At 40.4% G+C, this 24551-nt stretch overlaps 2 protein-coding genes across 3 annotated transcripts; one reads left to right on the forward strand and one right to left on the reverse strand.

The window, feature by feature from the left end:
• Window positions 1-788: 788 nt before the first annotated feature.
• Window positions 789-10761, forward strand: ric8b (RIC8 guanine nucleotide exchange factor B). Of its 2 annotated transcripts, none has more exons than XM_031737235.2 (10): window positions 789-1095; window positions 1499-1546; window positions 1630-2259; window positions 3830-3924; window positions 6257-6407; window positions 6675-6773; window positions 6857-7001; window positions 7140-7284; window positions 7580-7699; window positions 9454-10761. In XM_031737235.2, the coding sequence occupies exons 1-10, from the start codon at window positions 1012-1014 to the stop codon at window positions 9560-9562; spliced, it is 1626 nt and encodes a 541-aa protein (XP_031593095.1). In that variant the 5' UTR covers window positions 789-1011; the 3' UTR covers window positions 9563-10761. The 2 variants fall into 2 exon arrangements, with proteins under 2 accessions (XP_031593095.1, XP_031593096.1); XM_031737236.2 differs by having other exon boundaries at window positions 6678-6773.
• Window positions 10762-11140: 379 nt separating this feature from the next.
• Window positions 11141-22400, reverse strand: si:dkey-103i16.6 (uncharacterized protein LOC557125 homolog). Its single transcript, XM_039615237.1, has 8 exons — window positions 22133-22400; window positions 15401-15623; window positions 14009-14227; window positions 13590-13822; window positions 12340-12440; window positions 12093-12254; window positions 11788-12000; window positions 11141-11663 (listed from the first exon to the last, which is right to left on the reverse strand). Exons 2-8 carry the CDS (start codon window positions 15613-15615, stop codon window positions 11475-11477), a joined length of 1332 nt encoding a protein of 443 aa, XP_039471171.1. The 5' UTR covers window positions 15616-15623; window positions 22133-22400; the 3' UTR covers window positions 11141-11474.
• Between the last annotated feature and the right edge of the window lie 2151 nt (window positions 22401-24551).

Consider the following 24551-nt stretch of genomic DNA (forward strand, 5'->3'; position numbering starts at 1 on the left):
GACTGAGGAAACTGTTGGCTCATCTGACGAGTCTTGATTTCTGAAGCAAAATTTGGATGGTAGCATCAGACTCTGGTGTATTCAACATGAAAGCATGGATCTACCCTGCCTTGGATCAGTGTTTCGGGTAGCTGGCGATTTAATGGTGTAAGGCACACTTTACACCCTTTAGTGCCAACTGAGCATCATGTTGGTATTGTCACTTATCCGTTATGACCACAGTCTACCTATTGATGTTACAGTTCGACCTAAAATTAAAATAAAATAACTGAGATGACTTTGTGAATTTTGAAAAAAAATAAATAAAAATAAAAATAAATTAGTTGATTACAACCCTCCCGATGAGGCACTGATGAACATGTTTCACTGATGAACAGTGAAACCAATAAAATTAATCTAAAACAGGAAAAACTACTCTGGAAACTAAAATTAAATGAAATTAATAATATCAAAACCTGAAAGTGACCAAAATGAGAACGACGTATTCCTCGTTATTATTTCGATGAGAGAAAACATGACTTGAACATAAAATGTTAGAGACACAGTCCGGTTTTATGGGCGCTTATTGGTCAGCAAACTGATATTTTCCCAGATCCGGCACACTTTGATTCATTAAAATGTATTTTCCCATATTCCAAATGAATTTAAGAATTTCACGTTTTGTTTTGTTTTTTTAGTTTTTCCAGTTTTTGTAAATGTTTATTAAAGTTATTATGTACCTGTACTTGGATTCATTCATTCTACACGTCTTTGTTTATACGCAGAATATACGTCATGTATCCTGTCAGATAAACTGCGGCTCTTCCTATGACACATTTTGCCATCATCGGACTGTTTACTGGAATATGTGAGTGGATAAAGTGGGAGCAGGTCCCTGCTGCAGCTGATGGAGGCAGTCAGGGGAGTTTCCCTGTTGACAGTAGCAGCCCTGAAACAAGTTAGCCTGTCATCCAGCTAGCTGTAGCTGCACATCACTCACCGGTAACTCTCCGAGCTTTTCAGATAGCCCCCATGGATCTGAATAATATTTTATCTCAGCTTGAAACTGCCAGCGAAGAGGACATCGAGAAGCTCTTGCAGCAGTATAATGTAGAGGTGAGTCGCGCGTTTGCTCGTTTTTCTTCAACCAAAACAAACGCCCGTGCTAACGTTAGCTAGCCACCTAGCCAGACAGCTAGCTCTGGGTGAAATGAACATGTTTCTGGGCTGCTGAGCGAAAATGTTTGGCTCTGTCAAATGAAACCTGGTGTCGCATTATTAGAGAAACAGCACACACACATTGAGCGAAGCAAAAGTATGCGATATGGCCTTATTTACAGCGCCAAGAGTAGAGCTAATAATGCTAATCATGCCTGCTAATCATGCATGAGAAAACTTTGCATGTTTCTCTGGGGTTTCCAACATTAAATCCGATTCATAGTTTCTAATATGTGATAGTGCACGCTTGACACGAGTCTATCTTGTTTGCTGTCGACACTGAGCGTCCTTTATGTTGCAGAACACCCAAACCTTCACTTTTGACCCAAAGGAGGAAACCCTGCGGAGTGTGAGTACCATCTAGCCCAGCAGCTTCTTATTACATGAAATGTGTGATAGTGACTGTGTGTTTGTCTCTGTGCGTCCTTGCAGAAGCTGTGCCACAGTGTGCTCACAGTCCTTGGGAGACAGGTGCAGCCCAGCTGTCAGAAGACATGCCTGGAGACCCTCCGCATCCTGTCCAGAGATAAGCGTGTCCTGGCTCCTGTAGCCACCAAGGAAGGCATGCTGACCCTGGCAGGGATGGCAAGGCTGCAGGCTGGAGAGGAACAGGATGCTGACCAGAAAAGCTCTCAGGAACAGACACTGTCAGAGGAGAACAAGAGGGTGGTGGTGGAGGCCCTAAAGTGCCTTTGCAACGTTGTATATAACAGCCCTGCTGCTCAGCAGGTCTGTGTGGATGTGCAGCTGGTTCGTGGTCTGTGTGCCAGCCTGGCCACGGCCCGTACGTGGCCCCACGAGGTGGGCCTGTTCACACTGCGCCTTCTCTTCCTGCTGTCTGCCCTCCAACCTGCCGTGAGGGGGCTTTTGAGGAGAGAGTGGCATGCTGTTAGACTGCTGACAGAGGTGCTGGAGCACACGCTGGATGTGCGCTGGGTTGGTCCGTATGAAGCTGCCCGTCCAGATCCGCAAGCCATGCCCATGCCTGCAGAGAATAACGAGCGAGCGATGGAAGCACTCAAAGCTATGTTCAACCTCACACTGTCTGAAACTGGTGGTGAGGTGAGTATGCGGTGGTTTTACAAAACAATGTTACAGTAAAGGCTTGCTCGGTGCTAATCGTTTGTGACTAATTGCACTACAGTCTAATCTAAACTACAAAGATCATATGTGCTGTTCCCAAGAGCAGCCAAATTGCATCTGACATGAACTGCTGGTTCTCAGGAAGTCGCTCTGCCCCTCAGTAATTTATCGTGAGAGTGTAACCACATTAACTCAGCCTGAGGGAAAAAAAAAAAAATCAGTAAGAATGCCTTTTATGCAAAGCTGGTAGCTTTGCATGATTCTCAGATCAGAATAATCCTTATTTATCTCAGGTGCAGCTCTTCGACAGAGAATGTGTTCGTTCACTGTGTGAAACAAGCTGCCCTCTCTTATGCCCGATTTAGACCTTTGCAGGAAATCTACAGCATAACTTAAGAAGTAACTGGAAACCCCTTTTAACCCAGTGCTGTTGGCCAGTTCAGCCCAGTCGATTCCTCCTGTGCATTCCCAACTTCTTTTTTCCACAGTTTTTGACATTATCAGTGAGAGAATAACAATCATCAACTCGGTATAAACAATAATAATCATAGTGTAAATCTAAAGACTCATGAGTGTCAGCAGATTCCTGTAAGGAGAAACAGGCCACTCAGTATGAACTTGACTTGAAAAAAGGTTGCTAATTAGTACACATGCTTTTCATTCATGATGTACTTATTGTATGATCATTTTTGAATCTGATTCACTGTCAAACTTGATCATCTTGTCTGCGAAAGCATTTCAAAGGAGAAACACGACTGCAAAGGCAGCACCTGAGGCAGTGTAAGTCCTGCTGACGCTACGTTTAGTTTTAAGATTCCCGTTTGGCCCTGCTCTCCTCTTAGAAATCCCAGCTTGCTCTTCCTCAGGCTCACCACAGGCTCTCCGCTCCTGTCATTATTAGACCAGTAACTCCTCCTCGCTTACTCCTGAGTTCTCAGGTTACATTTTTGTTGTTAAACTAGTTTTTTTACTTTCAGCCTAGATACTTGAAGCTCTGCGCCGAGCTGAGAATCACCTCATTCTCATGTTCAACGTATCATGAGCAAAAGTACCAACACGACAATATCTTACTTATTTTTTAATGTATTTGTGTCAATATTGATATTTATATTTAGGTACTTTTATCCGGCCTCCCTAATTTGTCACTTAATTAATTAGTGATGCCAATAAAAGTTGATTTAAAAAAATAAAGAAGAAACTTGCAGGAGGGAAATGGTAGACGCTGCTGATAGGAGGGAGAAACAAATGAAAATGACCCACATAGTGACCCCTTCATGCCTTTTTATTTTATTCCTACTCAGTTACACAATGACAGCATATCTTGATAGTTATAGCAGTAGCTACTTTGATATTAGAATAGAAATAGAATAGCCAGTTTATTCCCTGCCACTGATGGGTACTTTCAAGGATGATTGATTAACTGAAGGTTTTAGCCTTTGCTTCCAGCCTCATGCCTTTGTAGCTTAGGTATTTTTACCGTACTGCTTTGCTGTGCGTAAACAAAACCCCTGGTTGGACTCAGTGTTTTTGTGTGTGCTTGGCTCGACAGGAAGACGATCACCAGCTCCGGCTCATTGCTGCCATCCTGCGTCATCTCCTGATGCTGAAGACTGAGACTGAGGAGAAAACGGAGGAAGCACACAGGTGGGAATCTGTTCCTTGCTGATCTTCGTATATTAATAATTTATTGTAGCAGACTGCTCCTTCGTATTTGATTTAAACCAATATACATGTTTGGACCTCTTGAACACGAACAGTCTCAGTCCCTTTGTGTATCCGTGTCCTGTAGCTTTCATGTGTTTATAAGTGTTATAGCCTCAGACATGACTTGAAAGTGATTTACATAGAAAAGCAGACTGCATCGCCGTGTCTGTGTAGGAAAATCACCTTGTGAGATTTGCTTGTGTCGATAGTAAAGTGCTGTGTAGTTGTATTTTATATTATCTATGAGCTTTTTTTCTGTCATTGTGTGACAGCAGTGTTTTCTCATGGTAATTTCACACAAGAATGCCAAGAATGTGTGGTCTTAGCCTGAAATTTAAACAGTGTCATGTAAAAGTGAGTGATGATCCTCTTGACCTATCAGATTGGTGGCTGAATCAGTCGTGGGAGCTTGACCCATTGACCGACCCAGCTGTAATTTGAATGCAGTGTAACACAGAGCTAATCTGAATAGAAAAGGGGAGCACGAAGGAGAGAGGTTTTTTTTTTTTAGTTTTAAGCCAAGCTGGCAGGCATTTTAAAGTTTGTTAGTCGGATGATCATCAGACTAACAAATAAATATTTTCAGCTGTAGAGTGTTGTGGTGCTACGCATTTATGACTGACGGACTTCTGGTATCAGACTCAGTTCTTTCTACATCTGTGCTCTCTGTCTTTTTAAACTGACCATCTCAAGGATCACCTTATTTCCAGAACAACTCTTATTATTTTTTTTCTTTTATTCCTACTTTTATCTCTTTGGGTACCAGTAATTGTAAGTATTGCTAACTTGAGAAAAATAAAGTATTTTAGATGATCTCTGGTGAATCTGCAGTTTAGGAGGTATAGATGTTAAAATGCAAACCTACCACTGACATGACAGAGACATGATTTGTCATATTTTTATGCCATGTGCTCTTTTTGAGCTCCTAGTGATTTTTATCTCCTTCTGGTCTCAAACTGGAGATTTTAACTTGTTCAGCAAACCTGTTAACCGCTATATATATTTATTAGTATTTAAAAAGCATTAATAACAACATTAAAATGCAAAGAAAACAGATGCGTATCAGAAAACAAACAGGAAATGTCCCTTTATTTTTCTGTCGAAAATTCATAAAGAATTGCTGTTCCTCTTGGGAATAGATCAGATTTTAGTGAAACTCGCATACAAAGATCACCAAATGATGTTTCAACCAAATCATCATTTTTGCGGTTCCATTTTACCAGCATAACCTTTGTAGAGACGACTTACAATCTCAGTTTACTCCACTTCAATTCAACTTCATTTATATTGTACCAAATCACAACAGCTGCTCTATATTGTGAGGTAAAGATGCTACAATAGTAGTGAGAATACCCCAGCAATCAGATGACAGCCTACATGCAATCACTTGGCGACAGTAGGAAGAAAAAAAAAACTCCCTTTTAACAGGAAGAAACCTTTGGCAGAACCAGGCTCAGGGAGGGGCGGGGCCATCTGCTGTGACCGGTTGGGTGTAAGGGGACGAAGAGAGGACAATAAGCAGACTGTGGAAGAGAGCGAGATATAATAGCTAACGATTAAATGCAGAGTGGTGTATAAACAGAGTGTAAAGAGGTGTGAAAAGAACAAATGCACCATGGGAAGCTTCTGGCTGCCTAGGTCTATTCCCGTTTAACTAGGGGAGGGTTCATATTTATCTGAACCAGCCCTCACTAGAAGCTTTGTCAAAAAGGAAATGTTTAAGGCTAATCTGAAAGTCGTGACATAAGATTCACACGTTTAAGAAGAAAGAACTTCAGGAAGTACCAAATGATAGGAAAGCTTGAACTATCGCATTGCTATACATTTCACTTATATCTTATTAGATTCTGAGGATTTCATTGGTGGGGATTAGGACAGAAGGGGTCCTGTGGGTTAACAGTGCCATGACATGCGGGTGCACTCACATATTTTCATGGTTTCTGCTGAGCATGTCATCTTAATGCTCCCGAACTCTCACACATTCATTTGGTAGTGAACTACATTGACCTGTCCCAGATGTGACTGTTTGCGAGTGTGCTTGACTCTCTCATTGGCTTTTTATTCTCATGATGTTATTTAATACAGCCAATGAGTGAGAAGAAAACGTATCACTTTCTTTCTGCGCTTTGCACCTGTGAATTGTGGTAAATCCTGAGCAAAACCTGGTATGTCTTTCAAAAGTGTTTTAACCTTTTTGTATTTCGATTTTATTCTCCAAATACCCTAAAACATCTGGATAATTAAAAAATATAATCTTTTTTACTGTTTGCAGCCATGCCGTGAACCTGCTGAACAACCTGCCTGTGTCCTATCTGGATGTTTTAATTGACGTGCCCGTCCAGGGAGGGCAGGAGAAATATGGCGGAAAAAACATGGACGCGATCGAGGTGTTGCTGGACTTCATGGAGAAAAGAATCGACAAGGTAAAATTCAACTTCACGTCACGATGACGCGAGAATAACGGTTTAGCATCTGTAAATGTGTTCAAACTCCACCTGAATGTTGTTGTTTTTATTTATGATTAGAAGGAGAAGAAAGCCTGAATAAAGGTCATGTCCCTCAGGTTCTCCTCTGTTATTCAGTGTCTCCGTCATCTTATTTCTATTAGCTGCGTGCTTGTGTGTTAATGATATCTATCCAGCCCCTGAGTTTGTGGAGACAGTGAAGTTTTTGTGGTTTGTCACTCCAAGCAGGGGTCCAATTACAAAGAGGGTTTGACTCCAGTACTCAGCCTTTTGACTGAAGGATCCAGACACCACAGGGAGATCCGCAGATATATCAAAGCTCAGGTAATGTTTGTGGACTCAGCTTTAGAGGTCTGTTAAAATTGAAATATTGATGCACTATTAAGCCTTGTATCTTTTTTTTTAAGGTACTTCCCCCACTGAAAGATGTGAAGAGCAGGCCAGAGATTGGCACCACCATCAGAAACAAGCTGGTTCGCCTCATGACACATGTGGACATGGGCGTGAAGCAGACAGCTGCAGAGTTTCTGTTCGTCCTCTGCAAAGAAAGCGGTGAGTGATTTAAAATGGAGAAGAAGGGGAGGAAAAATATGTGGTCTTTTCGGTTCAGTGCAGTTTATGGGAATAATTACCTTAACACATCAGCATTTATGTGTAGCAGTGCCCCCTTTTAGTAAATGTGTCTTGCAGTGGACAACCTGTTGAAGTACACGGGGTACGGAAACGCAGCAGGACTTCTTGCGGCTCGAGGACTTCTTGGAGGAGGGAGAGGAGAGACTCAGTACTCCGACGATGAGGACTCGGACACAGAAGAATACAAATCTGCCAAACCTTTGTAAGTCCTCCACATTGGGATTACAATAAGGTGTCACGTTTAACTGTTGTGTGTACTTTGATCATTTGTGCACACCGATTCAAAAACTGCTTCTCTAGTAGCTGATGCTGATCATCTCTCTCTCTCTCTCTCTCTCTCTCTCTCTCTCTCTCTCTCTCTTTAAAAAAAATTATTTCCTTTTATTTTCAGGGGACAAACCACAGTAATTTAATCCCAGATATAACAAATAGCTGCCATTAGTTGAATTCATTTTGCAGCTATACATTCAGGATTCTCATCTTTTTCTTTTTTTCAGCATCAACCCCATCACTGGTCACGTTGAGGAGCCGATGCCGAACCCCGTCGAAGAGATGACCGAGGAGCAGAAGGAGTATGAAGCCGAGAAGCTGGCCAACATGTTCGACAAGTTGTCAAGGTAGCAAACTAGAGAACTAGCTAACTAGTAGTGAGGCATGCTTCGAAATCTAAAATGTGCTGTTTACGACACTTAGAAAAGTACCAGAGGATTTTCAGTTGCAAGATTTTTGGACTGAAAACAGCTGTGTGTGTTCTGTCCGGTGAGACTGTGAAAAAAAGACTTTACCGCAGTTTCTGATGGACTGAAAAAGGTTTAGAGGTCATTTCATGCTCTGCCACGAAGCTCAAATATATAAAGCAATCTGCTGTCTGGGAATTTGCTTTTTCATATTTTAGATTAGCTTCGATGCATGAATGTGGTTAAAAAAAATCTGTGTAAAATGAAAAATTCAGTATGATAGATGCCTCAGAAGTCTTTTACCACGCCTGCTCAAAATATAAATACAGGGTTTCCCGAGCAAAGGGTCGTGCTGTGTTTGTGTTGACCTTTCCTCAGCGAGCACAGAGGCCAACGTTAGTTTGCACAGCGCCTGCACAAAAGTAACAGTGAGCCCGCTCCCTGCCAACCGAGTCATCGTTGGAAGAATCTCTTGCCTTTTAGATGTAGCTTCAATTAGGACTGGACTTTGTGCACGCCGCGTCATTCAGCCGGTGTAAATGGGGGAGCTGCCGCCACGACGCACCAGCGGCATCATTACCTCCGCTCCTTAATTATCACCTAATTGGCTCACACAGTCGACTTGTCGTTTCCCCGTTCCTTTATTCGGGTTTTTAATAACACACGTCCTGACTTTATTCTTCTTTTGATTTGACAAGCAAGCCGCTGGTCAGACAAGGAGTGGACTGAGACAGAGGCACAGCTAGACAAAGCTATTCGGGTGGAACGTGGATGAAGAGACACAGGTGGATAAATGCGCAGGCATAAGAAAGCCGTCCTCGCCATTGTTGAGCCAAAAGAGGGCGTTGAGCTGTAATGAGGCACGTGCACCCAGAAGAGGAAGATTCCTTTCCGAGGCCGCATCCCCTTTCTTATCTTCCTCTGCAATGAAGGAGAGGTGCTCCCTCGATGCCGACTCTAAGGAGATCGGTCAGATCCTTGCAAGAATGTGCCCCTCTAACTGTTTAACTGGTGCTCCAATTAGCACATACTCTGCACCCCCCCACCCCCACCCCACCCCTTACACCTGCCAGACCCCCCCCCCAGCCCTCTGTCACTCCCGAGGAGGAAGAAAGACATTTTTCCCCCCTCTCTAATTGGAAGAAATGATGGCACATGTTTTTGTTTGTTTTGTCACGCTGGTCTGTATTGTACATGAGCCAGCGATACCGGGTCACGAGATGCCGGTTCCCTTTAAAGAACTTTAACCTTTAAACTTTAAGAATTAAATGACATTTAATTCTAGGAATCAGAAGGAATTACATGGCCATTTGTGTTTGAGTCTGTCAAATCTTTTAACCGATAATTCTCTGATAAATCATCTTGGAGGGAGTGGTGACACACGGTGCAGGTATAATTGGATTAGGGTGAAGGGGCAGCCGTGGCTTTGAGGAGATTAGGCTGAGTACTGATCCTGTAATTAAACTGCCACTGCAGAGGAGGGGAGGGAGGATGGCCAGACAGGGGCGAGTGTCCATGAAAGGAGGGGAGGGAGTTGTTGAGTGAGGGTCCTTGAGTTGTGTGTGCAGAACGTGCAGACGCATACAACTGAAAAGCCTTTTTTTTTTTTTTTTTTTTTTTTTTTAAAGGCTTTCCTTTAGCATCGTTCTCCATCCAGCACGTCATATCTGATATCTACTTCTTTGTGTCCGCAGGCAGCACGTAATTCGACCGATGGGTGTCAAACTTGACGGGACATTGGCGCCTTTGGAAGAAACTCTCTGCAGTCCACCTGAGGAAAACTCGGACTCAGACTCGGACTAGTGCCACTGAATGTCTCAGCCACGTTTTCCAGACTAAGCCCGATGGGCCCCACCCCCAACAAATCTCGAGCTGTGATCCATGAAGGTGGGTTCTGTAGCTGGGCTTGAATTTGGGCCTCCATCCTGAATGAGCTGCTGCTGAGTGTAGAGCTGTGTCCAAAAACTTCAGGTGCTGGATGGGAAAGTCCCATTTATCACCTCGGGGGCTGTAACTGGGACAAGTGGTAGTGATTAACAGAAAGCTGAACAAATGGTGATGGTGAAAAATAAAATATTTATGTGTAAGTTTATATCAGGCTTTTTTTGCGCCTTGCAGGGCAATCACCTCCTTTTTGGTTTTTCTTACTGATATTGACTGACGGCCACTTAAATGCAAATAAAGTGTTATTTTGCAATCATGGACTGGACTCTTAGCAAAATCTTAGCGTCTTTTCTTTCAAATAGGACAGGCAGTTGCTGTACTAAATGAAATCAAACCAGTCCTGAAGTAGGACGCAGCTAAACATTTCACAGCAGGCTCCAGAGGCCGTCTCTTGCTGAAGAGTCATCGTGCATGGCAGGAAGACTGCCGAGAAGGAGTTCACGGTTACTGCTGCATCGTTTGCTTTAGTGCTCCCTGAGGGGGAAGAATATACTTTCTGCTGAATTTTGCTTCTTGCTGGAAACACTGTTTTGTTTAAAGTGTAGTTTTGGGTGTGAATAAACATTCCTTCACTTCTTTTTTAAGAATATATACATATAAAAAATATATGACTAGAAAGTGCACAATTTTAACACGAATCATAGTAAACACTGTTAGCGGTAAAGCTGCTGGTACTGCTGGAGCACATGACTGATCTGTGTTTGTGGACGGTTTAAACCTGCAGCTCGCTTTGTAATCAGTTTTTACCAAGGACAAGAAACAAATGTTAGTGGTAGTTCACTTTTTTCCTGTCTGGTACTCAATTGATGATGTTATGGAGATAAATTTAATGAAACTTGTTTTCTTAAGAGTTGAGGCAATGCTGCATTCTCCACAGGTGGATGGTGGTTTTTGCCTGTTTGGGCTCTTGACAAAGAGATGTGTGAACTACGATGATTGTTTTCTAATCCCTGTTCCTTTTGTCATCTGCATGATGTTAAATCAAAAAAGAAGAAACCTATGAAAATGTTGTTTATTTGACACTAAATGTGTGACTTTATATAAACAAAGTAATATATTTTCTGTGTCTTGGTATAATTTAATTTTATGCAGATCTCACATGCTTGGTCTGTTATTGATACACATAATTTAACTGCTTGTTACATCACTTAAATCAGTTTCTCTCATTGTTAATGAAATTTGTGCAAGTTCACTTTACTCTTTTCGATTTGCTAAAGTTAGTTATCATTTGATGGGTTTCTCCTCTCATTTCTGTATTTTTCCCCCTATCGCTGTAGATTTGTTTTGTGCTCAGCTGTAAACAAAATTATTCCACCACATTCAAGTTTTCTGTTCACATTTTTCCAAGTGGAAAGCATTTATGAAATAGCATCACATCATTTCCACAAGACTTAATAAACTGAAGAATAAATGTGTCGTTTTTGGACACACAAAAAGTGCAAATTACACAATACTTTTATTAAATACGCTCTCAAAGACAGTGTTATACTGATTATAAAACATTAACACATTACACTGACTTAAAACACCTTAAAATTAATGTTTTAGATACAAGGCTCAAATGTCTACTAGTGTTCTTGATGGACGCTGTTTGAACTTGATTAACCTTTTGATGTGTTCATATAACCGTGATACAAACATCACATACTGGCTCTTAGATGAAGAGGTTAGACTCAAAATAATTTGATTAGAGGTTACAGTTAACAGAACAGTCGGCCACGTGAACTATGGATAGTGGAAACTGCTCAAAATCCTTCAAGTGTTGTAATATTTAGTTGCTTAGGGTGGACGATGCAGAGCTCTTGCTGTCCGTCTCAGAATCTGTCTCCTCGCCGCCGCTGCCAGCTGCTCTCTGAGCTCCTGGTATGGACCTGGATGTCTCCGTCCTGCCTTGAGGCTCTGCTGTTGCTCTGATCGGACATGTCTGTGATGGCGGACTGCTTACCAACGGTGGGATGGTCTGCAGAAAGGAAATGAAAACCACTGAGTGCCATAGGACGGTGTAACAATCATTCTGCAGTTTTTTGTTTTTTTTTTCTTTTAACTGAGACATGTATGACCCATGAGAGCTTTTTAGAACCCACCAGTGTTTCCTGGTTCCTCATCAGCTCTTCGATCTCATTGTTCCAGCCGAGCATTTCGGCAAACCTCCGCACAGTATCCTCCAGGTTTCCTAGCTCCATGTGGTCCCCTCGCCGCAGCGGGACCTTCTCAAAGGGACCCACAGCATGTCGGTTCAGGAGGAGACGTGGCACAGTGGAGCGCACCGTGTTCACCAAGCTGGCAAATGGCTCAATCTGAAACATTTTAGTTAACATTTAATGGAATCTGACTTTACACAAACACAACCTGTTTTTACTATGATATCATATTAAATTTTAATGTTTACCTGCAAAGACGTGCCCATAATGATGAGCAGGTCAGCTTTTGGGAAGTCTTTAGTGTGCAGGAAATACTTCTGAGGAAGGTCCTCTCCAAAAAACACAACATCCGGTTTGACCGTTGCGGCACAAAATGTGCATATGGGGACGTTGTCATTCATTATTGCACGCTGTTAGACAAAAAACACGCAGGAAAGATATTAATCTGGCATCAAGCGCATGGGATTCATCTATCATATAAAGAGGCATACGAACCTTGGCCTCCTCAGCAGGGTAAGGAGTGTAGCACAGGTGACACGAAGCAGTGGCAAAACTTCCATGAGCTTCTACGAGTTTTTCATCAGGGATGCCACACACTGAAGGTTTTCAAATATGATCACATTAGGAGCGAAACAGGAACATTAATGCAAACAATCTGAGTTTGTCCTATTTGACTTTTCTTTTATTAAAGTTAGACAATAGTGAGGGGGAAAAAAAAAATCTTACTCTAGCTCTCTCGAGACAAATCTTATCAGGCGTGCTGACTGAAATCCTTTACATAACTCCACATAGTGAGGGTTTATAATTATTGTTAATTAATTGTATTTTTGGTGGGTTTTTAGGAGGATATCTAAAAGCTGTTTTGTAAGCACAGTGTTGCAGTTTGCCCAGATATGTCTGTGGATGTCTGCTTCTAAAAAAACAAAACTATAACATTGATTTTAACTGCTAAATATACTTTTAGGCCAAGGAATTCAATAATGGCAACAAAAATTAGCTTGAACCGACTATGACACAGTTTAAGACAGGAGAACAGGCAGCCAGCTTTGGGTCCTGCAGAACAGCTGTCACCACTACCTTTGTTTGAATATGAACTCTCAAGATGTGCTGCTTTAGAGCAGTGCAGCTACAGAAAATATGATATTGCAGTTGAGGGTTGTCTTAATAGTGATAAGCTGCTTGTAAAGAGGAAGCCATGGCGTTTCTTCGATCACTTATCCAAAATCATCCACAGAGCACAGATAACATCACTTGCTGTGAGGTAGAACTTGTCTGTACGGGGAAACCTGTTTTTCCTGCACTGGATTCCTTGGCCTTGAAAAAGTAGATTTAGCTAAACTCAAAAATTTGTTTAGCAGCAGCATTTTGTAAAACCTGAGATAGCCGCTACATTGACAAATCCCCCCCAAAAGGTAAATTAAATTACACATCTTCTCTGACTAATGCACTGAAGAACTCACAGATAGCAAAGTACACTGAAAAATGAAAGCTGCCAAACAGCAGCGGACAGGGAGCCCCTTCAAAGACACCTTATTCTTAAATTGTCAAACAACAACCCTTTAAACCCATCCCTGCTGGCAGATGCTTCATTAAAAAAAGGCAGCTAAATCTTCCAATCCTGTAGCTGGGTTTTTCAAAAAGCCACATTAATGGAAATGAGGCATCTCGAGCTTAAGTCAATCCACAAACCACTGGGCAGCTTCAAAACAACACTGATGCTGTAGCCCAACTGTTTTCTCACTCACATTTCTCCAGTCCGTCGATGTTCTGGGTGTACAATCGGAGCAGGAGGCCTTTGTGATGAAGCATGCGGATGAAGTAGTGTATGTAGTTTGGATGATGGCTGCCAGGATACAGAGCCTTAGCCAAGGAGAAGAACGGCTGCGGGTCATTGGAGAAGTAGTCGATGTTGAAAATGGCTTCTGGGTACGGGATGTTATACTTCTCCAAGTTTGCGTAAAGACCTGTTCCTGGAGTCCTGAAAAATTGGTACATTGGTACATTCTGAAACACTCATTTTTAATATCCGTGTGATTTTCTGTGGTTCAAGTATTTCAGATAAAAGTGAGCCAGTGGTGGATTTCTTCCTATGGACAAGAAGGGTGAGCTGCTAAACAGCTTTCACAGTGAAAATCTGCAGATTGGTGAGGTTTTAGGCACCAACCTAAAGTCTGGGATCCCACTGGCTGTGCTGATTCCTGCTCCGGCCACCACCACTACGTTCTTACAGCGGCCGAGCTTCACCAGCCGAGCCACAGATGCCAGGCCTCCCCGGGATGATGACTTAACAGCGGGCGAAGATGGAGCAGCCTGATCAGATCTTGGTGCAGAGGGCTGAGGTGCCGGCACAGAATCACTGCTGGCTTTGGGAACCTTTCCTTTACTGGAGAAAAAGACAGTTTTTGCTTTACTTTGCAGCTTTTATTATTTCTTTTAAACAGTCTCATGTCACATGGACCACACCAACATCACTTTAGACAGTTATCAGTCATGCCATACCGCCAAGGAGGTGTAATCTGCCCCAAATTCATTATGTTTCCGCTCATTGTTGCAGAAAGGACTCTCTTCCTCACTGCGACTCCTAAACTCCTCATGAAGTCCATGTGTCATGTTTGTGTCATAAAACAGCGCTGAACTTCAGTAAACATTTTCTGCATGTGATGCAAACACTGGCTGTTAATCTTTCACCTGGTGGCTCAAAGAATAGAGCAGTATGTTGTAGTAATGCAGTGACTTCACAGCTAGTGAATGGTTGTCCTACATCCTGCATGTTCTACTCAAAGACTACAGTCACCTCAACCAAAGGGAATCTCAAACAGATCTGTGATCTTCAGCACAAATCCATTCATCAATATTTTATTACAATTATAGCTGTCTGAGAAGGCCAGCATGCCTCAGAATGTAAACACACACAAAATATTCATAATTTCATCTCTGTCACGTTTCCCAAATGTTAACCAACAGTAAAATCCACAGAATCAAACAAAAATGACTTAAACTGAGTGTAAAGAAACCAAGAATCAAGTTAATTTGGTGGGCGCCGGCTGAAGCATACCTTTAAAAATAATAATTAGAACATAGGCAACCATTTCCCTGCTAGACAAAAATACTTGATATAAACACTACTGTACATAATGATGATGATCATGCCTCAGTTTTAAAGCATATTAAAGCCACACTGCTGCAACACTTGCACTCCAATTTCTTGGCCAAATCATTATGTTTTTAAAACTTGATTATTTTTATTTTGTGCACATAGCATAGTGACATTTCTATGTATATATTTGTGAATGAGGGCCATTGTCTTGATGTTTCCTGATGTTCCTGTGGAAAAATGGCTTGAGAGAGCCAAAAGTTCTTCAAGACGCTGAACATTTTCCTATTAATTAACACATTGCTGTACTGGACTTTTGTGTGATGTTAACTGAAGTAAAACTTTTCTTGGAATTATTTTAAAAGCATCTCTTAAAGTGTTTTTATTGGTAGAGTATGGTTTGGGGTTTTTTTAGTCCTCCTCTGCTTTTCTTTATATAGGATCACTGTTACATGTCCTTACCCTGTAAATAAAGCATCCTGTCCACTCACACTCATCTGACTGAGGTTCTGAGCCAATGCCGAATCCGTTTGCTTCCGCCTTTGTTTTCCATACAGGCTCGGCCCAGAGTCCGGGGGCTCTATGTGGTTGGTGTGCCTGGCCTGAGAGCTGCGGGTTATCCTGGTGACTGAAGCTTGGGAGGTCTTTTTATCCCAGCTGGACCTGGACCTGTTCATTCCAACACCTGTTGGGGAAAACAACACACAAATTAAACTTCAGTGACTGCTCATGAGCTGTAATTCAAATTTCTTTCCTCTGTCTTCTCGTATGACATTGTCTGTGTGCTGATAGCACAATTTTTTTTTTTTTTAAGAGGCAAATCATAAGCTTGGTTTTTTGTTTTTTTTCAATGCACATTTGCCTTTCAATTCACTTCTTTTCCTGCTAATTAGTTATGAATGTGTATTCTGTGGTTTTCTCCTCCCATATTTAAAAAGCTGTTACACTCAAATCATCGGGGCATCCTTTTCTCTTCAGTTCCTCTACACACCGAGAAGCTGAAATGTTTTAAAACTGTCAACTCTTGAACAAAAGGTAATGACTGCAATATATTTACCCCCCCAGCAGCTATGCTAATACAGCCCACAGCTGTGGCAGCTTTACTGTTCAGTCAAAGCAGAGTGAGGAGCTGCGAGGTGGGGGGTGAGCGCTAAAAAGAGGGGGAGCAGAGGTGAAAGAGAAGCGTAGGTTGACTGTGTGTCAACAAACCCAGCTGGGAGAGAAAAGAGGATGCCCCCTAACAGCCCCCACAAATGGGCAGACAGGGGTGAGGGGTGGGTGGGGGTGTTCAGAGATAAATGATACAGAGGCAGGATTCAATAAAAGGTAGCAGAGGAGAAGAAGAGGACAGAGAAGGGAGGAGGGGGCTTCTCCTCCAAGCTATTCTAGGCCTTCAAAGAACTTCCACGAGGAATGACCACAGAGAGGTTGTGAACAAGAAAACAAAAGACGTACAACCCATAAAACAAGTCCATTTCAGAAAGCAATGGGAGCAACAGGGAGATACGATGCACCCTCCTCCAGAAGCTCTTTATCACCCTCCAGAGGTGAGACGAGAAGAGGCACCTCTGCAGGACACTACTTTGCTAAAGCTACTTTAACATTTGAACGCTTGAAGCAAAAAAATAATAATTTATTTTAAAAAATACAACTTTTTTTCCTCTTAAAATAATGCATTAGTGATAAAATGTTCACATTCATCAACCTGCTTTATATTTTAGACACATTCTTTCCCTCCATAAAAGACTGAAGCTCCCACATTACCTAAAGAACTATTAAAAACAGCAGGAGGCCGAGGGTCTTGGCTTTGTCTGGCAGCCTCTCAAAAAGACACTGCTGAGTACAGGCAATATATCACCAGCCCAATTATTAAGATCTCACACAGACAGTGTTGTGTTGCAGCACTCAACTCATCAACATGATATTAACTCTTGTAGTGGAATCACATCTGGAGATGCTGCACAAACTGCTATAGTAAACCTTAGGTTAAGCGAATGACTCGGACCTCTAAACTTCAGAAACAGCTCTGGCACAAAAGGTCCACAAAGTCATTTTTTATGACCTCAAACTGACTTTGACTTAAATGTTGATTTTAATTTTAATTTTCCCTCAATCTAGAGAAAAGTCTAAATGTTCCACAGATGCTGTTATCACTCTTTAATGACAAATAAATCCCTGAATAAGTGACAAAAGGCTTAAAAGGATTTGAGTGCTCCCCCCTTCTCTTTGCTTGGCCTTTCACTCTGCTTGTTCTCGCAGCTCTCCCTAGTCGAAAATCTGAGCCTAGAGAGTCCCACTACCAGACCACCAGGACTCTAGCTGCTCATATGAGGGTTACAGTCATCTAATTAGGGATGGGGACACCTCACTGATCACCACGAAACCCCCCCCAAAAGAAAGTTAGGCTGATTGATAATCCTTTTAACATATAAGAGACTGAGAGCAAAGGCCAAATGCCAACCAAGAAGTTTGTATAAAGGGAACAAAGGCAACAGCATCCCCATGACATTTACTGATCAGTAGGTTCTACCTAAATACTGTGTTAAAAATGAACACAAATAGAGATAAATCAAAGGAATAGTAGAGTAATTTATATTCAAAAATAAAAAACAGCAAACATTTCCATAAGGAACAGGATTAAGAGTGTTAGTTTGTAATATGTCTTTGTTTCGACTTCACAGTGCAATAATGTTAAAGCTGCTTAGGTATGTTTTTATGATTACATCATCGTAATGGTGCTGCAGTTTATCCATTTTCTGCAAGTGGTGCGGCTGAAACTCGAAAGAAAGGCTCAGCTGTCTCTTTGATTAAATTTGGGTATGTTTAATGAGGGGCTTCCCCCTGCAGCCCCGGCATTTAACCCTCCACTTGCAGCAGAGTTGACAACTGCCAACTCTGAACTCTGCTCCCTCCCCATGCAGGCACAGCAGCCTGGTCTCCATGGAAACCACTTCATTACTTAATTGGAGAGGCAGCAGCTATATGTCCTCCCACCCCACCTGCTCACTAATGACATATCACTCTATGTAGCATCTTTGTTGGACTCTCAATTGACACAAAGCAGCAAGTCCTAATTTGTGCTGCTATATTGTTTGCGTGTAGAGAGGAAGGTGGGCGGTGGAGAGCTAAATTTGCCCAGCAGGTCGATGGCTGAATAATGACTCTTGCCTTGCAGCTCCTCTGAAGATGCACTCGCCTTAAATTAAGAACCAATGAGCTATCAATACAAGCTGATAGCTTGTACTGAACAACCTACATTCTCTTTAAAGTCACGGCATCACTTTTAAAATTCGAATGCCGTTATTTTCACACTGAGAATAGTGAAGCTTAGTAATAAGAAACACTTTCTAATTCATCTAATTTTAATTCTAGGTTATTGTGATTCAATATGAGAAAAATAATCATTTTAATAATTTAAAATATGTACAAAAACATTTGATAAGCAAAGTGTGGTCATGTTGTTCCGAAATACCAAAATGGGTTATTATGAAAACAGTTTGTTTTGTTTACTATTATTTTACTTTGTTTTCCTAGCAACTATAAACTTCATAAACTAATGTCAATGAGGACTTTAGAAAATTAAATATAACCAACTTTTGCCAACATTAAAAAAGCCAATAATCAGTATTAGTAAAACATATTCTTCAGGACATGCATCAAAGTTTGGTTACCAAGAACTACTGCGCAAAATTTATTAGCAACCTCTCATTTTACTTCTAAGGAGCCAGAGTTTCTTGTAAAAGTGTAAAAGTGGACTAGAGCAGGTGTTTCCCAGCTTTCTGAAGGTCAGAGGAACCAATTTTAAATTGTATTTTTGTAACTTTGTTAGCTGCACCGTCAAAAAAACGCATCAACAAAAGAAATGTTTCAATTTTTCTAGGTGAATCTATGAAAATGCCAAAGATAACACAATTTGACAGACATAAAATATTTTTGCACCAACAGGGTGATTCACAAACAGCTATTAGTGGAAAACTTGGTGGTGTTGTTTGCAGAAGCATAGTGTGCAGTGTGTCCTTTAAAAAAATTAAATTGAGGAAACCGGATAAGTGAAGGACCAGAGAAGTGGTGGCTAGAATAAACATGATCTACAGCAGATAAACTGCATCTGAAAGTTGTGTCTTTAAGAAATAGGGAAAAAGAACAACCCAGCAAAGACTTTACACAGAACCTGAGAGATGCACGTCTCTCACCTAGTTAATCCATCTACTGTTCACTGAAGTCTCACCAGAAATAGTCTCAGAGATGGCTGTCTAGAATCTATTCTTAAGGAAGGGAAACAGGGAGAAAATGTTGAGGTAGCCAAAGAACTGCACTGAAAATCAGTGGCAACAGGTCTTACGGCATGATTAATGCAAATTTGAAATTTCTGATTAAAATTGTCGTCAATATGTATGAAGAAACTCAAGAGAGAGGTACAACTGTGTGTCTACAGCCATCTGTAAAACATGGTGGAGGCTCTGTTAGTGCTGTGTTACACACAGTGAGGGTACACTGTCACCTGCTGGCACTTCTCAAACATTACACATAACATTTTGGTAAACAACAAACTAACCACAAACTAGGACTGTGCAAGCACGAAACTTCTATCTCAGTTACAATTTTGGCTTCAGTTGATTATTAAAAACAAGACAATGCAAAAACAGTGACCAAAATAACCAAGATTCTTGCCATAATAGAGAAGCCCAACCACAAAAATGAATGAAGAAACCGTGGTTAGACCTCCAAGTAAAGGCAGACACATATGGCACCAACAATATAGGGATAGTTTCATCTACACTGTTTTAAGTGCATTGTATTGACTAAAAACCTCCACCTGTATTCTACAAGCTACATCAGTACAAACAGAACAGCAGTGGGCTGGTTTGGATCTGCTTTGGTTTTATACATTTAAACAATTTTAGAGTGCAGACTAACATCTGTACCAAGTGCAAACATTATTGGGTCTAGACAAAGTCAACAAATTATATTGCAATAACAATATTTCAAAACAAAACAAAACATTATTTTAGCTAGACCAATAAGGTTATTTTTCAGCTCTGCAACAATGCAATGACCGTCCAGAGGTCACCCTGCCTCTCACTCTATGACAGCTGGGGCTGGCTCTAGCTTCCCCACAGTCCTGAACTGGAAAACGAAAGAAAATGGTTTTAACGTTCTGTTATAAACTGCAACCAAATCAATTTCATATCTACACTAAATGTCACAATCTAAATCTAAGATCTTGTTTTTGTTCCACATGACTTTTGTTCTATAATCAACGTTGAGAATTGTAGGGTATATTCTAGTTTCAGTAGCCAAACAACCTAATGTGCATGATTGCACTGGTATCCTGAATGATGTTGTTGGTTTATTTTATTTTATTTTTTTAACTTTTTATATTCTAGTTTCGAAAGTCTGAAAAGAACACAAAAACAAAAAACAAAACAAAAAACAAACAAACAAACAAAAAAGACCCAAAAAACAAAAAAAACAAACACACCTAATCTGTGGGGAAAGAGAATAAAGAGTAAATATGCATGATATTAAAGAGAGCAAGCAGAAACACAATCATAACTGGAATAGAGGGGCCCCATCCTGAATGTTTGCTGATGCTATCCATTTTGCCCACTGTTTTCGATGTTTGTGATTTGTCTCAGAGTGTAGGTATTTTTTTATTATTCATCGATTACATCTGTCCATTCTTCCAATTTTAAAACTTTTCAAAGTTGTTGTTTATTTTTATTAATAAAGCACTTTGGGTAAACATTCAAGGGTCATATGAGCATGTGTGTTGCCACATGCAGGTCTCACTTTAACCTACATTTAGATATACATGAATCTGTTCTGTGTCAAAATAATTTCTAACAGTCACATTTTAACACTGGGAATGTAACTCATGGCTATGAAAACACTGATGTTTATGTGTTTTATAGAGTAGTTTAGAGAGCCAAATATTTGTAAGTGTTAAAATGACTATATTAGATATTTACTTTTGAAACACAGGAAATGGGGGTACAAGATGAGCCTGGTGTCAAAATGATATGATCCTTGAAAACTGACCCAAAAATGTGTTTTTAAAGTTTTATCAGAAAAAAAGATAAATTCCAATCCAAATTTATTTATAAAATATATTTAAAATAACAAAGTTGACCAAAGTGTTGCACACGAAACAGATAGCAATAAAGAAAGACTTATCAATAATTAACACAAAAATGCAAGAGACAATACATCAGCTTAAATATCTAAGCTTTCACGCAGAGTTGAAAGTCAAAGAATAAACATGAATTTGAAGGCATACTAAATGTGTACGGTGGGAGGCAGTTTAACTTGAGGGTGGGGGACAACTTATTCCACAAATTAGGAACTATAGCTGAGAAAGCTTGACTTCCCCTCAGTTTTCTTAAGCCTAGTATTTGTAGCTGGTTAGCAGATCTTAGGGCCCTTGAAGGCACATAAGGTGTTAAGAGATAAGCAAGATATGGTGGATTCAACCCATTAATAGACTTAAAAAAAAAAAAAATCTTAAAATCAATCCTAAAATGCAGAGGAAGCTCCTGAAGAGAGGCCAGATCAGAGGAATATATTCTATCTTGTGTTTTCTGTTAAGAAGGTGAACAGCAGCATTTTGAACCAACTGAATGTTTGAAAGGGAGGCCTAATTTACACCAACAACAGTTGAGCTGTAATAAAAGCACATATAATATCCACGGTACCAATTCTTATTTCTGTTTCTCTGTTCAGGTGTTAATTTGCTTTTTCTGGACCAACCCCGATGTAATTTGAATGCTTGTAGCTCAGAAAATCTTCACACTGTAACTGAAATGATGGGGGAAACATGTTAGTGTGAAACTTTCCACATTTTGGAAGCAGACATCTAGATAGGCCTACCACTTTCTCAGAGAGGAAAACCGGCCCTTTCTTCGACTTAGCACTTAGTGCAAACTACGTCAGGTCACACTGAAAATGTGGGGTTTTAATTCACTAGAAAGGCCCATGGACTCGTTTCATGAAACTATATGTGGGTCCATTTAGTAGAAAAAAAAAAAAAAAGAAGCTCTCCCTAAAATCAATTTGAGGTCATTTCGCTTCATTCTGCAGGAAACCATGGGAATTGATATTAAAAGATGGAAGTGCAGTGGCAACACTAACAATAATGCCACTGATAGGTTATATGAGGGCTTTTATTCCATTTGCAGTATTGTCATTAGCTACCTGTGTCTTTCCAGACGGCAGAGGTTCTGAATGATGAGCAGACGACGACGACACACTGCAGACTTTTGTTGAGCCACTCGTGATGTTTTACATCCAAAAAATAAATGAAAACTTTCGAGCTTCCCGTAAAATGTTAAAGTGTAGCCCTCCAGCTGCAGCAGCCAAACAAACAGCTGTTTAAACTGTATTAAGGGTGTCTCCTTCTTCTCAAAGCCATACTGTGAGGTTGCAGGCAGCCTGAACGGGAAGTTTTTACAGTGCGAGCTGTCACTCTGCTGCCGTTTCCGGGTACTAAATTACTCTGTACGAATACAGGCGGGAAACTGAACAGGGGTCACGTGACACCACGTTTCCGGCAAAGTCATATTCAAATTAATAATAGGCCTAAAAGTCAGCCCAGCGATACATTTTGGAGGTTAAAATGGGTGTTTGTAATCCTTTTGGAGGCTGTAGCTTGTTTTGCTGATATCATGCAGAGAGATGTTTCCTTTATTTAGCCTGTGCTCAGAAACATGTGACAAGACCATTAAGAACACATGCAAAAAACTTGGCCCTGACAATATTATAATAGTTAAAAAGAATAAAAACAAAAAAGAAAACTTTAAAAAAACCAAATTAAATATGTTGTAGAAATTACTATTATAAAATTGACCAAATTAAATATGTTGTAATATAAAAACTAAAGGGAAATGAGTAAACCTGGTCTGACGAAACTGGAACAAGAACTACATATGTGCAATGGCGGAATACATGAATAGGATGAGGGACCTATGGATATATATATATATATATATATATATATATATATATACAAGCTCCCAGGCCTCTGGTATATATATATATATATATATATATATATATATATATATATATATATATATATATATATATATATAATTGTAGTTTTATAGTTTAGTTTTTACAGGCGGCTTGACACTACTCTGAGAGGTAAAAATTTGGTTTTCTTTAGCTTTTTTTTTGAGGCATTTATTGTACTTGCCATACAAAGGAATTGAAATTACGTTTCCACTCATGTGACCAAATGCAGATGCACAACATTTAGGTAACATACAGGATATAACAAGGAGGACAAATCTCCATTAACGAAGTATGATGAAGTAATGAAGTATGTTCATTTATGAACATGCATGAAGTTTGCATATACTCATCATGGACATGAATGTCATGGTAATCACTGTATTGTCATGGGTATCATGATTGACTACAACTAGTAGTTTCTCTTCGCCAGCATAGAAAGGCTGTGTTTGACAGCACTAATTGGATTGATCAATACGCAGAGAAATGGAAAAGTCCACGGAACTCAGTGAAGATCTAAGAAGGAGAATTATAGACAAGTTGGGAAAGTCTCTTGGAGCCATTTCTAAATAGATTCCAAGATCATCAATTCAAAAAACTTTAGGCCAGGACAAGATATTCAGATCTGTCTCCTGTTTGTAATGTCTGGAAAAAGATCCAAACTGTTATCCTCAGATCACAGGAAATGTTTAGGAACAACCCAGCAGTCACCAAGGCTCAAACCTGCCATGGTGTTGAATGCCAGCATTCTCACATATGAGTCTTTCTTGTCCAGATGAGTTAGGGCTGGGTGGAGGGCAGAGGAGATTGCATCCTCTGTGGATGTTTCGCTCTGTATGACCGGAAACTGCAGAAACATCAATGTCCTCTGTCCACAATTAAGTGAATTTTGCATCACTATGGACAGAGAGGGTGTCAGTCAAAAAAAGAATCCCTTGCTCTAGAATCGACATCTTCAAGCTTGACTGAAATTTACAGTTGTCCACGCTGTCCAGCTTTCCTCTGAACAAAAGTTTTATGGTCAGACAAGGAAAAATTTGAGCTTTATGGCCACAATGACAAGAGGTATGTTTAGTGGAGTAAAGGTAAGGCTTTTAAATCTCCAAAGGCTGTACCAACTGTCAAGCATGGTGGTGGTAGCATGATGTTTTGCAGCTGCTTTGCTACCAGGGGTACTGGTACATTCCACAAAGTGGACAGAATAATAAAGAAGGAGGACTCCCTTTAAAAACACACAAGGCTGACCAAAGTGCTGAACAGCAGAAATATAAGAGATACAATAAGAATAATAAATATGATAAAATAGTAACTATAGTAACAACAATAAAATATAAGTAAATAAAAGTCAGTTACCCACTGAGTCAAATGCCAGCGAATAAAAATATGTTTTTAATCTGGATTTAAAAACCATCACTGATGTCAATGCCCTAATGTGAAGAGGAAGATTATTCCAAAGCTAAAATTCTTTAAGTTTACCTCAAATCAACAGCTAAATAGTTGAAACTTGGACAAAATTGGGTGTTTCAAAAGCAGAATGATCACAAATACACATCAAAACTGGTGTTGGAGTGGAAAAAGCAGGCAAACACTAAGCTGGTGGTCT

Source organism: Oreochromis aureus, linkage group 7 (assembly GCF_013358895.1).
Source record: "Oreochromis aureus strain Israel breed Guangdong linkage group 7, ZZ_aureus, whole genome shotgun sequence".
Lineage (NCBI taxonomy): Eukaryota > Metazoa > Chordata > Actinopteri > Cichliformes > Cichlidae > Oreochromis > Oreochromis aureus.

What these genes read in the sequence shown, in the direction of transcription:
- si:dkey-103i16.6 (XM_039615237.1), bottom strand. Translation starts at nt 15,615, where the DNA reads ATGAACAGGTCCAGGTCCAGCTGGGATAAAAAGACCTCCCAAGCTTCA. An exon ending in CAGGATGCTTTATTTACAGG is followed by an intron (nt 14,228 to 15,400) that starts GTAAGGACATGT and finishes CTTTTTCTCCAG; the next exon opens with TAAAGGAAAGGTTCCCAAAG. An exon ending in TTATGGGCACGTCTTTGCAG is followed by an intron (nt 12,001 to 12,092) that starts GTAAACATTAAA and finishes AAAATGTTTCAG; the next exon opens with ATTGAGCCATTTGCCAGCTT.
- ric8b (XM_031737235.2), top strand. Translation starts at nt 1,012, where the DNA reads ATGGATCTGAATAATATTTTATCTCAGCTTGAAACTGCCAGCGAAGAG. An exon ending in TGGAGAAAAGAATCGACAAG is followed by an intron (nt 6,408 to 6,674) that starts GTAAAATTCAAC and finishes TGTCACTCCAAG; the next exon opens with CAGGGGTCCAATTACAAAGA. An exon ending in CGTCCTCTGCAAAGAAAGCG is followed by an intron (nt 7,002 to 7,139) that starts GTGAGTGATTTA and finishes TGTGTCTTGCAG; the next exon opens with TGGACAACCTGTTGAAGTAC.